General features: G+C 44.1%; 1 protein-coding gene across 1 annotated transcript; it reads left to right on the forward strand.

The window, feature by feature from the left end:
• Nucleotides 1-538: 538 nt before the first annotated feature.
• On the forward strand, nucleotides 539-5,145 carry LOC311502880 (homeobox protein unc-4 homolog; the record flags this gene model as incomplete). The annotated part of the gene is made up of 3 exons (XM_084565310.1): nucleotides 539-803; nucleotides 1,459-1,634; nucleotides 3,964-5,145. 3 exons carry the CDS (start codon nucleotides 539-541, stop codon nucleotides 5,143-5,145), a joined length of 1,623 nt encoding a protein of 540 aa, XP_084421436.1.
• Nucleotides 5,146-14,656: the final 9,511 nt, after the last annotated feature.

Here is a 14,656-nt window from a genome sequence, read left to right on the forward strand (position 1 = left end):
GCGCCAGCTTAGCCCCGTCCTCATTGTTTTGACAGGGCTGAATTAAAGGACCGAGCCAGGTGTAATTAGCGATCGATCCGGAAAAGAAAAAAAAAAAACAAGAAAACACGCTCCCTCTCTCTTGCTCTCTTTTTTTTTTTCTAGCTCTACCTTCCGTTACTCCATTAACCGCGTCTCTGACGTCACTGGGCGATTAACGTTTCTTATTGGTCCCGCGAGCAGATGGAGGAGTCCTAATGAGCTGGCTCGCGCAGAGAACGCGCAGGATTTGACATCTCGGCTGGACCGTAAATACCTCCCATAGCCCCGTCTCCGCCGCTTCTCACAGACCGTACAGTGGCCGTGGGAGACGGCCGTCTGCCTGGGTTCCCTTCTCTCCCCCTCCGCCTTCTTACCTCCTCCTTTTCCTCCTCGCCGCTTCTTCTTCTTCCTCCTCTCCGTGACTTTTTTTTTTTTTTTTTTTCTTTTTTGACTGCATGTTCAGCCACACTGCCTCCCTCTGCATCTTCACTTCGGCCCCGCCGCAGCCCGGGCGAGCATGGACAGTCGGGTCCTCGAGCATCCTCACGCCCAGTTCGGAGGCTCCCTGGGCGGGCTGGTGGGCTTCCCGTACCCGCTCGGCCCCCATCACCACCACCACCACCATCACCAGCACGTCTACGAGCTCGCGAGCGGACACCAGCTGCAGTCCGCGGCCGCCGTGCCCTTCTCTATAGACGGATTACTTAACGGCTCCTGCTCGGCCTCGGTGGTCAGCTCCAACCCGCTGCTGTCCTCCGACAGTCCGCAGTTCAAACTCTCAGGTAGGCCTGGCTCTTTTTGCCTAGTGTCTTAATATTAACATTAACATTAACAGAAGAGTGTGGAAACAATACATGGACCAAAAAAAAAAAGTGTAAGCTCCTTGTTTTTGTGTCAAATATGCCACTATCTGGAGTTTAATGCTAAATTAAGCATTTCTTAGTCTTTGAAAGCAGATTTTCAGGGGGGATATCAAACTATAGAGACGAAAACACGCTGTTTAAAAGTTTTGCAGCTTGGTTAATTTAAAAAATATACAGAAAAAAATGAAAGTTTACATGCAGTTTAAGCGCAGTTTTACTATAAAAGCTGCACTGGAGACTAAATTAAAAAAAATATCATGATATGGGCTAATGATTCAAGGCTAATTTGTCAAAACAGAAATTGTGCAACTATTAGGATATATTGTCAAATATATCGAATAAAACCTCTCAGAAATCTGTTTGACCTAACTGTTGTGACATAAATTAGACAAACAATAAACTGTTTAAATAAACACGTGTGACAGCGGTCAGTTTGACGCTAAACTAGTTTAAATTTACAATAAGTGTACCATGAATCTTGTAGCATGAACATCTCTCTCTCTCCCACACATACACACACACACACACACACACACACATATAAACTCATAAACACACCAAACACTGACTCCAGATTCTGGGGACCCGGATAAGGACAGTCCCGGTTGTAAACGAAGGCGCACGAGGACAAATTTCACCGGGTGGCAGCTGGAGGAGCTCGAGAAGGCTTTCAACGAGAGCCACTACCCGGATGTGTTCATGCGGGAGGCGCTCGCGCTCAGGCTTGACCTCGTGGAGTCCAGGGTTCAGGTAAAGACAAGAACCAATTATTCACTTCTGGTCTGGACAAGGCAAATTAAAATTAAAATAACAAAAATATACATTTTACACTCCTGGCACCCCCAGATATTTTTTTTTTAATCTATTGTGACTGATTTTCCAAAACGTTTTAGACTTAATTAAATCCACAAGCTATGACGGTCCATGAAGGCCCGCCCCATACTGAGACAGCTATTTGTCAATTACCAAAGCATCAATAAAGAGTCTCTTTTGAATTATGCATGTAGGCAACCTATTGATTTATGGGTTAATAAAAACAAGGCTATTTACTGAGCAAACTGTCTGAAAAGACTAAATAGTATTCTCCCGTTAGCTTGTGTTTTTTTGTCTACTTTTAATTACTTATAATATTTTTGATCCACCTGGAAATATACCCTTATTTTTTTATTATCTTTTAATTAATTTATTATGTTTTTATATATATATATATATATATTTAGCTGGTTGGACTGTAGGTTTGATATGTATTTCCACACACAAAAATTATGTATTATTCTTATTATTAGTAGTAGTGGCAGAAGTATCAGCACGATTATATATAGATTAATTAAATAAGGCATCAGATAATATAATAAATAACAATAAATGACAACAATAATAATGCTATTGCTAAGAGGAAACATTACAGTTTTCTAAGGAATAAAATATATAATACAGTTTAGGGTGATGCTACCATATATACCACCAAAGGATTCTTTAATTTATTATTATTATTATTGATAATAATAATAATAATAAATTAAACAAACCCTTGGTGGTATGCAGCATCACCATCAACAATATTATATATAATAAATTATTGGCTATGCACGCTTTAATATCTGTATATCGATTGAAGATAGTCGACCTAGGCCCTATTTTACGTATATTCATGTATTTCTAAGTACGTAGTTCACATGGGTGGATGAGTAAAATCGGGACAGAAACAGAGCTCGCCGTAGCTGTGTGTTGTTTGGGGATTTCGCTCCTAAACCTCCGATTATTGTTCCCTCAAGCTGCTTAACGCTCCTTTATCGCCAGGTTTTGCGGGGGGAAAGATATAAGCAACATTAACAATTCATAAGAAGCGCCATTGTCGCACATGATGTCGGTGCCCCGTCCTTATTATGCAACGCTCGCCGATCCTGCTCCTGCGCGCTAAACTCCTCGCCGTTATCAGCGACGAACACGCGGCCACGAAGCGCGCCCAGAGAGGCCGGGCGGCGAGAGCTCTTAGGCGGGGGAAGCTCCCTCTCTTGGCTCGGTGCGCAGGGGAGGAGAGCCGGGGACCGCTGCCGTGCCAGTTGCCACAGCTCTCCGCCCAGTGTGAGCGCACGGCCGGGTGTGAAAGACCATGCACAGAAGGGGACACGGCTGATTTAGCTATAGCACAATTAAATGTAATTTGCCGAGGTGCCTATTACAGAGACTCATTGGTAATTAACACCAGGCACATCTGTGCATCTTCTGGTCCACCGCTGTGACCTATTAACCCAATGTACTCTTGTAGACGTTTAGAGCTGCTGTAAACAAAGACACGGGGAGGCAGGGGACGGGGATTTCACTTGTTTTAGGGCTTTGTGGAATTTGCAGGCAGTCTGGTTTTGTCCCTACCATCTGATAAACACTTCCACGCTGATTTATCAGCATGTCGTGGCAGATGTAAGGGCTGCTGGCGTCTGAGGATGTCAGACACACACGAGTGACATTTCATCCAATGTAGCCCACATGAGTGACTCCATTTATTGGTTTTCTTGACAAGGGTGAGAAAATTAATATCACATAAATTAACCGTTAAAAATCACCACATTGTGGAATCGGCTCATCTCTGATATACTATCAGAAAGTAAATATTACAGGCGGTGTTTCATTAGATTGTTGAATTATAAATTATAAAGATATAGGATAAACCAACAAAGATTAAAGATCTGATCATCTTATTTTATGATTTAGTCTGTAGAATGTCAAATGTGAATAACTGGAATCACAAGCAAATAGGCCTACGAAGTATTGGATGAGCTAAGACACAAATATATTTTACAATAACAGCAGCAAATCATCACTTTAGAGAAGATTTGAACCAGATCTTTGGAGTTTCTACGTAAATTACTTGACGAAAATTGACTATCACCTCATTCATCAACTATCTACAGCAGAAGCCATAAAAAAATTGACTATAGTGTATAACCTTAAAGATGCTGCCTGCTTGTCGACACAAAAAGACTCAAAGAGCAAAACCCTAAAAGATTTCACATGCCTGTATTCCACCTGTGCATGTGTGTATTTTCATGAGTGTATCTGTGTGTGCACGTGTGCATAGGTGTGGTTCCAAAACCGACGTGCTAAATGGAGAAAAAAGGAGAACACCAAGAAAGGGCCGGGGCGGCCCGCTCACAACTCCCACCCGACCACGTGCAGCGGCGAGCCCATGGACCCGGAGGAGATCGCGCGGAGGGACCAGGAGCGGGCCGAGAAGAAGAAACGGAAACAGGAGAGGAAGCTGCTGAAGTCCCAGAACAAACTTCTCGCCGGCGACAGCTTCCACACGCCTGGAGGGTCGGAGAGCGACAGCGGGGTCTCTCAGTTCACTGACAGCGAGCAGCAGACTTCGAGCGTTAATGGGTCTATTCACATTGAACTGCCAGCAACAAAGGGTGCAGGAGGACACCAAACTGAATCCAGCTGTGACCAAACACGACACGACTTCGGTCAACTAGAAAACCACCAAAACCAAAGAACCGCAGGAGAACCGGAGCAGGTCTCCCCGGGCAGCACGCACAGCTCCAGTCCTGGAGGCCCGAGGTCCTCTGCCCTGCAGAAACGAAACCCTTTCAGTGTGGAGAGCCTCCTCTCTGACACCATGCCTCGACGGAAATCTCAGCTGGACTTCCCCTCTCTGCCCAGTCAGAGGACACTGGTGGGCAAAGGTCACTTCTTGCTTTACCCCATTACCCATCAGCCCTTGGGTTTTCTAGTGCCCCAAACAGCCCTGAAGGCCACACCGTGTCAGGACAGCATTAACAGACTCAGCCTGGGCCAGAGGTGTGCGCCAAGCGAGGGTAGCCCTGCTCCCTGCGACCTCTCCAGCTTTGGCAGCATCACTAAGCCTCTGAGCTCGGATCATACGGAGCATAACACACAGCATCACCACAATCACATTAGCAGCAGAGTGGATGGAACCGACACGGAGGAGTGTGGCGGTGGCGGCGGCGGTGACGGTGACTGCAGCAATGGAAGATTTGCTGTTTCTCCTCCAGCAAACTGTGCGTCTCAGACAGCTCTGACCCGGCTGAGCTCCACGCAGGCCGGCGACAGCGCCGAGGAGAGGAGTCCGAACGTTAAATCCGAGGCGGTGGCGACGGCGGTGGCCAACGGCTGCCAGCACGCTGAGCTGTGTGCAAAAGAGGAGCGAGCGTCTCCAGACCTCTCCGAGTGTCTCAAGACAAACACAGACTGTCAAGAAACACCCGGAACAGATGGAGAGGACGTCGATATGGACTAACACTTTCAAGGAGCAAACATAAACAAAAGACCAGGAACGCCGCTCAGACTAGTCAAACATTCCCAAAGCTCTGCTGAGACACTCGAAAACATATCAGGAATCAGGAGACTTAATTCTCATCTATTTTTTAAATCGTAAGGTGTGTTGAAATCCAGACGGTCCGTCAAAGCTGTGGCTCTTAACGTTCAGGCTTTAGGCCCGGACACCTTTAGAAGCAGGTTCTTTCGTTTTGTTTTCTTCTACGTTTTTTTATTTTTATTTTATTTTATTTTTTTGGTGACCAACTTGTAACAAAAACTAGGCTACAATAAACATCTTACACACAACAGAAATCCTCAGATATTGTAAAAAAAAAAAAACGAAAAAAAAAACGAGAAAATGATATTTATATGTAAACATTTTTGATAAATAAAGTTATTGTTTAAATTGAATCTCTGTGGTTGCAGGGCCATATTGAGGGAGCGAAAGCAGGGAGAAAAAAAAATAAGGGGGTGATTGTTGTGTGGCAGAACCTCGGATCATGGCGGCTGGAGTTTTGTCGTGTTACACCAGATAAACCCCCCCTCTCTTTTTTTTTTTTTTTTGCCTCTGTGTAGTGAGCCGGAGCTGGGGCTCAAGTCCGTCTGGCTGTTTGTATTTATTGCTTTAACAAATTTATTCATTTGAAAGGCCGAGCTGGAATGAGGTTAGTGGCCGCGGGCTATAGGACCCTGCGCCTCCTGCTGAGTTTTGATATGAAAGTAATTATTTTCCCACTGGCTGCCGCGGGTCTCGAGGCAGTTTTTTTTTCTTCTTCTTCTTCTCTTTTTTTTCTCTCCCCCCTCCTTTCAGCCCAAAGGGTTATTAGACATTACCGATTTCTAGTGATATGGAATCACATAAACTTCCTACAATAATAGAATTAGCATGAAAGGCAGGGGTGTCAAATTGAAATGGGAAAATAATAGACGCGCCAGCTGCACCGTGGATGTGTGTGTGCGCGCGTGCCTGCCTGCCTGCGTGCGCTCGTGTGTGCGTGAGGGCGCATATAGTCTATTGAGCGCGAGGAGGCGGAGGAGGAGATGGTGGTAGATTCGTGGGGCGGAATTTTCATGAGCTGCCGCGGTTGTCAGACGGCCCCTTGTAGTCGGCTATATTAAGATAGATGTTCGATGATATCCCTCATTGTTCTGTCGCTTATATTGATGTTGCCGCGTTATCGCCCTATTGATCATGTGTCGCACATAATAGGACAGGCGCGCGCCCGCCCGCATGCGCCTTTTTCTCGCTTTTTATAAAAGCGCCCGGGCCCCTCGTCATTTGTTCTAATAGGACCGCGAGTCCCTCGAGGGTGGGGAGAGACAGATAAAGATATAGGAGAGGAAAGGGTGAGAAAGAGGGGGAGAGAGGAGGAGGAGTGATGTTGCATTTTTGACTAATTGTTGTTTGAGCTCAAAAAAAGAGAAGAAGAAAAAAAAAGACGTGAAGAATAGGTTAATTAAAGATGTTTAGGGGACGCGTCCGGTGCGTGCCCGCTCCACCTGCACACGTGGAGCAGCGCGCGCGTGTGTGTGTGTGTGTGTTCGTTCGGAAACGAGAGTGCGCGGCTTAGCTTATGAAGTGTAAACGCCACCAATTCCCCTGGAAACTCAAATCCCAATTATTAAAACCATTAATTCTGGCGAGCCGGCGAGCCAGAGGAGCCGTGTTGACAGCCCGGCTAAATATCCCCGATCCCTCCCGGTCACCTCGCCTTTTTATTTGCAAATAAATTGAGGGGGGATCCGAGGGGACGGAGCTTTGCTTTTGCTGCGCCGACCTAAAATGAATTTCCGTGCCCGAGTCCCTTTAATAATATTTACATAATTTTCGCTCGGTGACTCTGCTATTTGCGCTGTAGGAAGCGGAGGGGCTTACAGGAAAATAATTAGACAGGAGGAGGACGAGGAGGGAGAGAGAGAGAGAGAGAGAGAGAGAGAGAACAGCAGGAGGAGGATGGGTTAAGACCGGAGCCCGAACACTAAATTCCCAGACAGCTAAAATCAATGAAAGTAATAACCCTATTATTTAATTCATAAGGACATTATTTTCCCATAAGGCCTCGGGAAACGTCCCCTTCGACCGAAACAATCACATTAAATCGTTCATTCCGCGCGAGCTGTGTGAAATTCCTACTTTTATTCTCTCTTTTTGCAGCGAGAAACGCTTTATTATAATCGGTTAGTTTCAAGAGTGCGATTAATTAGAAAATATAGGTCTGATCTCCCCTCAGCAAAAAGGCCTTTATGTGTGTGTGTGTGTGTGTGTGTGCGTGTGACCGTGCCGAGTGACACAAAAACCAACCAAGAATGAGTTCATGCTAGAAAATTGGACACCTTTTTCAAAATATTTAAAGGGACAAAACAGAGCTATCTTAAAAACCTATGCTACAGGCAGATAATATTACTAGAATAGAGATCCTTCAAGCACTTTAACATCCAAATAAGAAATAAAAAATAAAGATATTTGCGATGCTAACCTTCAAGCACATCAAATGTCCCTGCTTTAGAAGCTAGGAATGTCTGGAGCTTTAATCGATTAGTTGGAAATAATGATCTCAAAGCGGATTTCAGAGGTAAAAGTGTAATGCAGGCCCAGATTTCATATATTTTTGTACGTTATTTCAAAGTTTAAGGTTTTTAATGACCTTCAGAGAGATAAAACCCAAAGAAAAATGATTCGGTGACTCGAGTTTGTAAAGAAAAGGCCACTCTGTCTGTTTTAGAATATGATAATTCTATCTATCCATCCATCCGAGATTGGGTGTGAAAGATTGGGAGAGTGAGGAAGAAGAGAAGAGAGAGAGAGAAAGAGAAGGAGAGAGAGAAGGGGGGAGGCTCTGGTGGCACCGACACAAACGACCAATCGATCAAACCCAGCCCGTACCGGGCAGGGCCCCCCGCTGTGTCCGTGCCGCTCATGCATCACACTTTATGAATTCAATTTCAACCGGGAGAAATTTTCAATTTGAACGCGCGATCATTACGGCGTGGGGGGATAGCGTAAATTGTTTTTGCTCTATTATGCATTCGGACGCCATCGTTTTTCTTTCTAATTACCGAGGTGTCAGTGCGGCCTGTCACCCGGGCGCTGATTTTCAATTTAACTGATCATCATACATTCATTTTCCCATTTGATAAATCTGCTATCTAGACGCGCCCGCCATGCCCGGAATATTAAGCGGCGCCGGGGCGCAGTAATAGGGGGATGTGTATGCGGCAATGAGCGCGGATCAGCCAGCTAATTTAGCACCTTCCACATTCCCCGTCTCCATCCCCCCATTTCCAATTCTCAAGAGGAAGCAAGAAGAGAAAAAAGAAAAAAAAACAGGAGAGGAGAGGAAAGGAGAGAGTCCAATAGGCTGTCTAACCTCCAACAGCGAAGGAAAAAACCCTGAGGTTAGAGAGAATCAAAGAAATAATGTCAGAAAAGAAGAGACTGCTCCATCCTGCTATGTTTTTTCTTTTTTCTTTTTCTTGCGCAGTTTAGAGGCAGGATTAATTAACGCTAATTGAGTTCTTCAAAACCTGCTATTTTTATTTAATAGAAACAAATTTGCGCAATTAATTACAGGCCTAATTTCAAGAAGCTATTATAACCTCCGCCCCTCTCTGACTCTCCATCACCTCCCATACTCCACCGCGGAGTAAATTAGCAGCTTTTTTTTGTCACTGCTGCCGTGCGTCTTTGATCCGGACTGGCATGGGCCTGCAGCCAACACCAGACATCAGTGATGCTCTGTTAGACTCACTCAACCCACAGTGGTTAATATTTTGGGCCAGAGCCTCATCAGCAGACAACTTATATCTGTTGAGATCTATCGAAGACATCGTTATTTGGTTTTTACACCATATGGAAAGTATATGGTGCGAAAATGCATGGGTGTAAATAACCAAATGTCAAAGATTTGGTCTATTTTCTGTTGTTTCATACTCAAGGCCCACTTAGTTAGTTAGTTAGTTTGAAAGGTTTCTACATCCCTATGTGCTAATAGCTTTGAGGAAGAAGTTGAGATATGGTCAGGGGGCTCAAACTTCTATTCCCGAGGTCAAGATTGACCTTTACCATGTGACAGACTAAACAAATATGACGTTTCCCCTCATTCAATACGAACTAGAATCATCACTAAACGTTTTTTTCCAATTCAATTAGTCTTCCCTTAAAAGAAAAATATTAATTCTGTCAAAACTAATTAGAAGAGAGGGTAATTAAAGACTTTTACGAATTAAACACTTTCTCATCCTGTCAGCCCAAGTTCAGGGCTTAAGTCGTGTGGTGTCTTAGCTGGTTTAGTTTTAATCCTGATGTTCCCTGCCAGCCTCAGTGATCTCCTGGAGGCTCATAAAACACACTTAACACCATTTTTCAAAAGAAAAAAAAAAGAAAAAATCAGGTTGACACTTCTTGTACTTTTCATAATTTTATGAGAATTGCTCAAACCGTGATTCTGAACCCCGTTTTAAGTCTGCAACAGGAAATGTCACGCTGCTCGTGCGGTTAAATGTGAACTTTAAAAGTGATCCAGGCTGTATCTGCGACAGAGGCCTACTTTTTAAGCGCAGCGTTTCCTTTTCATCACATCCAGATCACATGTATGTGTACACAAGCTCAACATTTATTATTTATTTCTGTGGAGTTTCATAACAGTCATGGAGTTGGAAAAGTAGACGAGGACGTAACTTTAAAAAATATAGGCTAAGAAATGTGATTACAGGCCCTGCCTGGTAATATGCTCATATAATTATATCTCAGGTAAAACGGACAGCACATCTATTTGTTCCCTTCAAGCCTATAACGTACACCGATCAGCCAAAACATTAAAACCACTGAGAGGAGAAGTAAATAACATTGACCATCTTGTGACAATTCAGTGTTCTACTGGGAAACATTTGGACCTGGCATTCATTCGTGTGGATGTTACTTAGACATGTAGCACCCACCTAGACCAGACCAGGCACCCCCACCCCATAGCAATGACACTCCTTGATGGCAGCAGCCATCCCCAGCAGGACACACACAAAAACAGTTTAGGAACAACTAAAAAAACACGAAGAACAGCACAAGGTGTTAACCTGGCCTCCAAATTCACTAGATCCCAGACTGATCAAGTATCTGTGGGATGATCCACAGAGGCCCCCCCCCACTAACAACATCCTGTTTCCAGACACCACAGGACACCCTCAGAAGGCCCATGTCCATTCTCTGATGAGTCCCAACTGTTCTGGAGGCACAAGGGAGACCTGCACAATATTAGGAAGGTGGTCATAATGTTATGCCTGATCAGTGCCTAGCCACTTTAAAACAAAGCATATTGTCCTTTTGTAGTAATAATGATTTGTGGTCATTTACTTTGTATTTTGTGCACCACGGCTTCACTTATATCTGTTTTTTAATTAAGAAAGTGTAAAATGCTGCAGCAATTACTGTTATTATTATTGTTTAACATATGTTGGACTGAGATGAGTGAGACAGCAAAGCCACTGTCAACAAACACAAGGATTCATTTTCACTTCTCCATCCCCTGGTCGGCGTTGGCGGACGCAGCCTCAGCCTCGTGTCAGGACCGGTGCTCGTGTGTGTGTGCGTGCGTGCGTGCGTGCGCGCTGCAGAGCAATGAACGTTTATGGGCGCAGAGCAGCTTTGGTTTTTTGTCGTGCTCTTTGTTTCATTAGCCCAGTGGTTGTAATAAATGCCAACGAGCCGACGGGATAGATTTTAATTAAGTCAGTGAGAGATGAGTGGAGTGACACGGGAAGCTGGGGCGGGGCGGGAGGGATGGCAGTGGAGGTGGAGGGGGGGAGGGGGGGGGCGGTGGTGGTGGTGGGGGCAGCTTTTCAATAAATCGGTTCGCTCAGGGGTTAGTCGGTGATTTCCTCGGCAAAGTGTTGGGGCCGAGCAGGACTCGCAGTAATTTGGTTGATAAATCAGCGGCGTTAGGGGCACGGAGCTTGCCGGTCGACCGCTCGGTTCTGCGCGTGATTTATGTGTTACCCGGGGGTCGTACACAAGCCCGTGACAGTCCAGGATGAATTAACCAGGAGCCGGCGCGCTCCTAATGAGCGGGTATTATTTCTCACACAACCCTCCTTTAAAAAAAAAAAAAAAAAAAAAAGTGTGAAGAACGAGCCTGGCATACGACCCTCCCTCCCTCCCTTCCTCTCTCCCCCCTCTCCCCCCCCCACCGTGCCATCCCCGAGGTGTCGCATTGATTCAGCATCACAGACTTAAGCACGCACACATGTACAGGCCCTGTGTGCTTTATTTATCTACACAATCTAGGAGACAAATTGTTCAATAAGGGTCTGGCACCAGCTGATTGGGGTTAACCGAAGCATAGAAGTGACAGAAACACGTCCTGACAAAAAGATTCAGAGCAAACTATTTCAACACTTATTGATCATCCCTTCTTTTGTTTCTTTTTTTTTTTTCTTGGCTGCAGCCAGAGAGCAGCGACCTTTACAAGTGTTCTACTGTACACTGATGGAGGAAGTCTTCAGATCATTAAGATAAAGTTAAAAAATAATAATAATATCACACTGCTATTACTGTTAATGAAAGAAAAAAGATAGCATGTAAGCTGTTGGCAATAATGTACAGTACCCTGAAAGCTGAGAAAATGGCTCAAAGTGTTGCAGGAAATAATCTCATCTAAGTGCCGACACTAGAATAGGCTATATATACTCCATTGCATTTAAAATTACCCGGAATTGTCTTAATTAATTAGACTCAAAGTATGAAAAAGTATGAAGTATTACACTCAAAACACAGATAACGACGAATACCACGAGCATTCAGCGTGCATGTAAACGCTTTGCACCACTGTGTATCCTACCTTTAGCAATATCACATTTTATTTGGTGAATATATGTTTACCCCACCTCTCGCCCGATGGCAGGATAGGCTCCGGCCGCTGCTCTGTGGCCCTTCACAGGGCAAGCGTTTACCGAAGATGAATGAATGAATGGATATATGTATATATATATATTTTTTTTTTCTGGCTAAAAAGCAGCAAAAAAAGAACTAACACAGCATTACAAGTACTGTACCTCCATGTTTTTTAGGTTTCTACGTACACTGCCTACTTTGTCATTTACTTCGTCGCAGTGTGAGCATCCACATGGACTTGTCAGAGCCACAGCTGCAGTGTCAGGTGATGCACCTCCGCGTTAAACCACTTAAAACTTCTGATCCATACAAAGATGGGCTTTTAAAAACATCATAACTGCTCAACTGTAAAAATATTACATAAATCACAGGTCAGGTCATAATATCGCAGCTGATGGTGAAATCAACTGGAAACCAGGGATTTGAATTTAAATCATTCATTCATCTATCTTCTATAACCGCTTATTGCTGTGAAGGGTCGCGGGGTCTGCTGGAGCCTATCCCAGCTGTCATCGGTCGAGAGGCGGGGTACACCCTGGACAGGTCGCCAGTCCATCGTAGGGCTAACACAGAGAGACATGCACACCTACGGCCAATTTAGAATCACCAATTAACCTAATGACGGAGTACCCGGAGAGAACCCACGCAGACACAGGGAGAACATGCAAACTCCACACAGAAAGGCCCAGTTGTCCCATGGATTCAAACCCGGGACCTTCTTGCTGTGAGGCATCAGTGCTAACCACCTCGCCACTGTGCCGCCCTTGAATTTAAATCCTGACGCAATAATACACGTGTAGCTTTCTTAGTGTTTACGATCAGCTTTTACAAGTAAAAGTAAAGCAGCTACAGCTGTCAAATAAATGTAGTTTAGCAAAAAGTACATCAGTATCTTTCTCGGAACACAGTAGAATGAAGAGGAAATATTCAAGTATTTATAAATCTCCAATGTGTCAAGTCAAGTACGATACTTGAGTAAAAGTACTTTGCATCTATGACTCTGACGGGATTATTTCAAATGACTATAACTTATTTTCTTCCAGCTGTGGGACAACACAGCAACCACGGCCGACGTCAAGGGTGATTTATTAAGCAGCAGTGAAAAGTTTCCAATAGTTTTTCTTTTTAGCATGTTTTTTGTTGCTCGAGACGTCCGTCTGGTAAATCAAAACCTAGCAGTTAATCAGCCTTATTAGCCTGTAGCTGAGAGTGAATACCTGGAAACGGTATTAATAGAACATTTATGATTGCTTTTCTAAGTTTTAAAGCATGAGACGTTTGCTCTAGAGTGAGCTGAACGGATGACTGAGGCGTGCAAGCGTTTTATATTTTACTGTTATTCTGCAGTCTTTTCTTGCCAACGGCTTTGGGACGTGAACCTAAAATAGTCTTTAACGCGTCTCGATTAATCGTTCTAATCTAGGAATGCTGCATGCAGGCGACTGCTGGATCTGAGAAGACATCTATCGTGACGGACTATGATTTTTTTTCCTGCAGAAATTCTTCCAAATAATCACAGTCTGTTTAGTTTGTAGTTTACTTCACTTAGTCTAAAATCGGACTGACTGTAAACTACGTTTTCACTGTCCCATATAAAATGACGAGGTGCATGTAAACAGTGGAGCAAAGGAATGGTTTGTCTGCTTCAGTGGTTATATTTAATGCAGTAGGAAGAGGTGTATGTGCGTAAAGCTGTTTGGAATACAAAACTAGACAAAAAAAGTATTTGGGTATGCTTAATCTCCTAACTTTAGCAGTTTGGCTGGTTAGCAGATGAGTTGCTGATCACCTTTGTGTCCTTTTCATTTACCCTGATCCGAGCCAGAAGCTTAAAATACCTGGAAAAATACCTAAAGTTCAATTTTCAAATAAGTCTACTAAGCAGAGGCAGTTAACTGATATATATCTATTTAGCACAATTGCTAATTTTTTACAGTTTTATCAGGTGTCAAGTGCGGTTGAAAGGCCGAAAACATAACCGTCTTTCTCACGGGTTATAATGAGACAAGAACATGCAGTGGTTTTAGAGACCCTACACTTAGAAAAAGGTCTCACCTTCTCCAAAGTATACATTCGTAACTGTGCACACACACACACACACAGTGTTGACGCCCAACACTTTATTCTGGTACTTCAAAACCTTTGAGTTTGCTTTTTATAGAGTCACAGCACACATTCATTTCAACTACTCCATTTTCACCCAGAGCCTGCAGCCCTGCAGGACATATGTGCATTTTGCGTGAGTGTTTGCAGGTGAAACTGAGAATCACGGGGCAGCTCTACAAATAGTTTTTAAAGCATCAGCGGCAGAGGTTGATCACTCCTCATAGATTCATTCAAATACATAGGATTTCCACGTGCAGGTGGAAATAATGACTAACTGCCATCTGCATGCAACGGCTTTCTCTCCTAAATTTCATGTTTAAAGGGAAACAGCACTAGCGTATCATAACAAAATATTGGTGAAATGAACGTGTTTCGCGGCAGATAATGCGTTATTTAGAGGCTGCGTTTCGGTGCCCCATTCACTCCCACTATATGGATAAACACGGCTCTAAATATCGTCTGAACGACTCCAAATGACACTGAAGTTATGTGGGTGAGTAAA

This window comes from Chelon labrosus (genome assembly GCF_963514085.1).
Source record: "Chelon labrosus genome assembly, chromosome: 2".
NCBI lineage: Eukaryota > Metazoa > Chordata > Actinopteri > Mugiliformes > Mugilidae > Chelon > Chelon labrosus.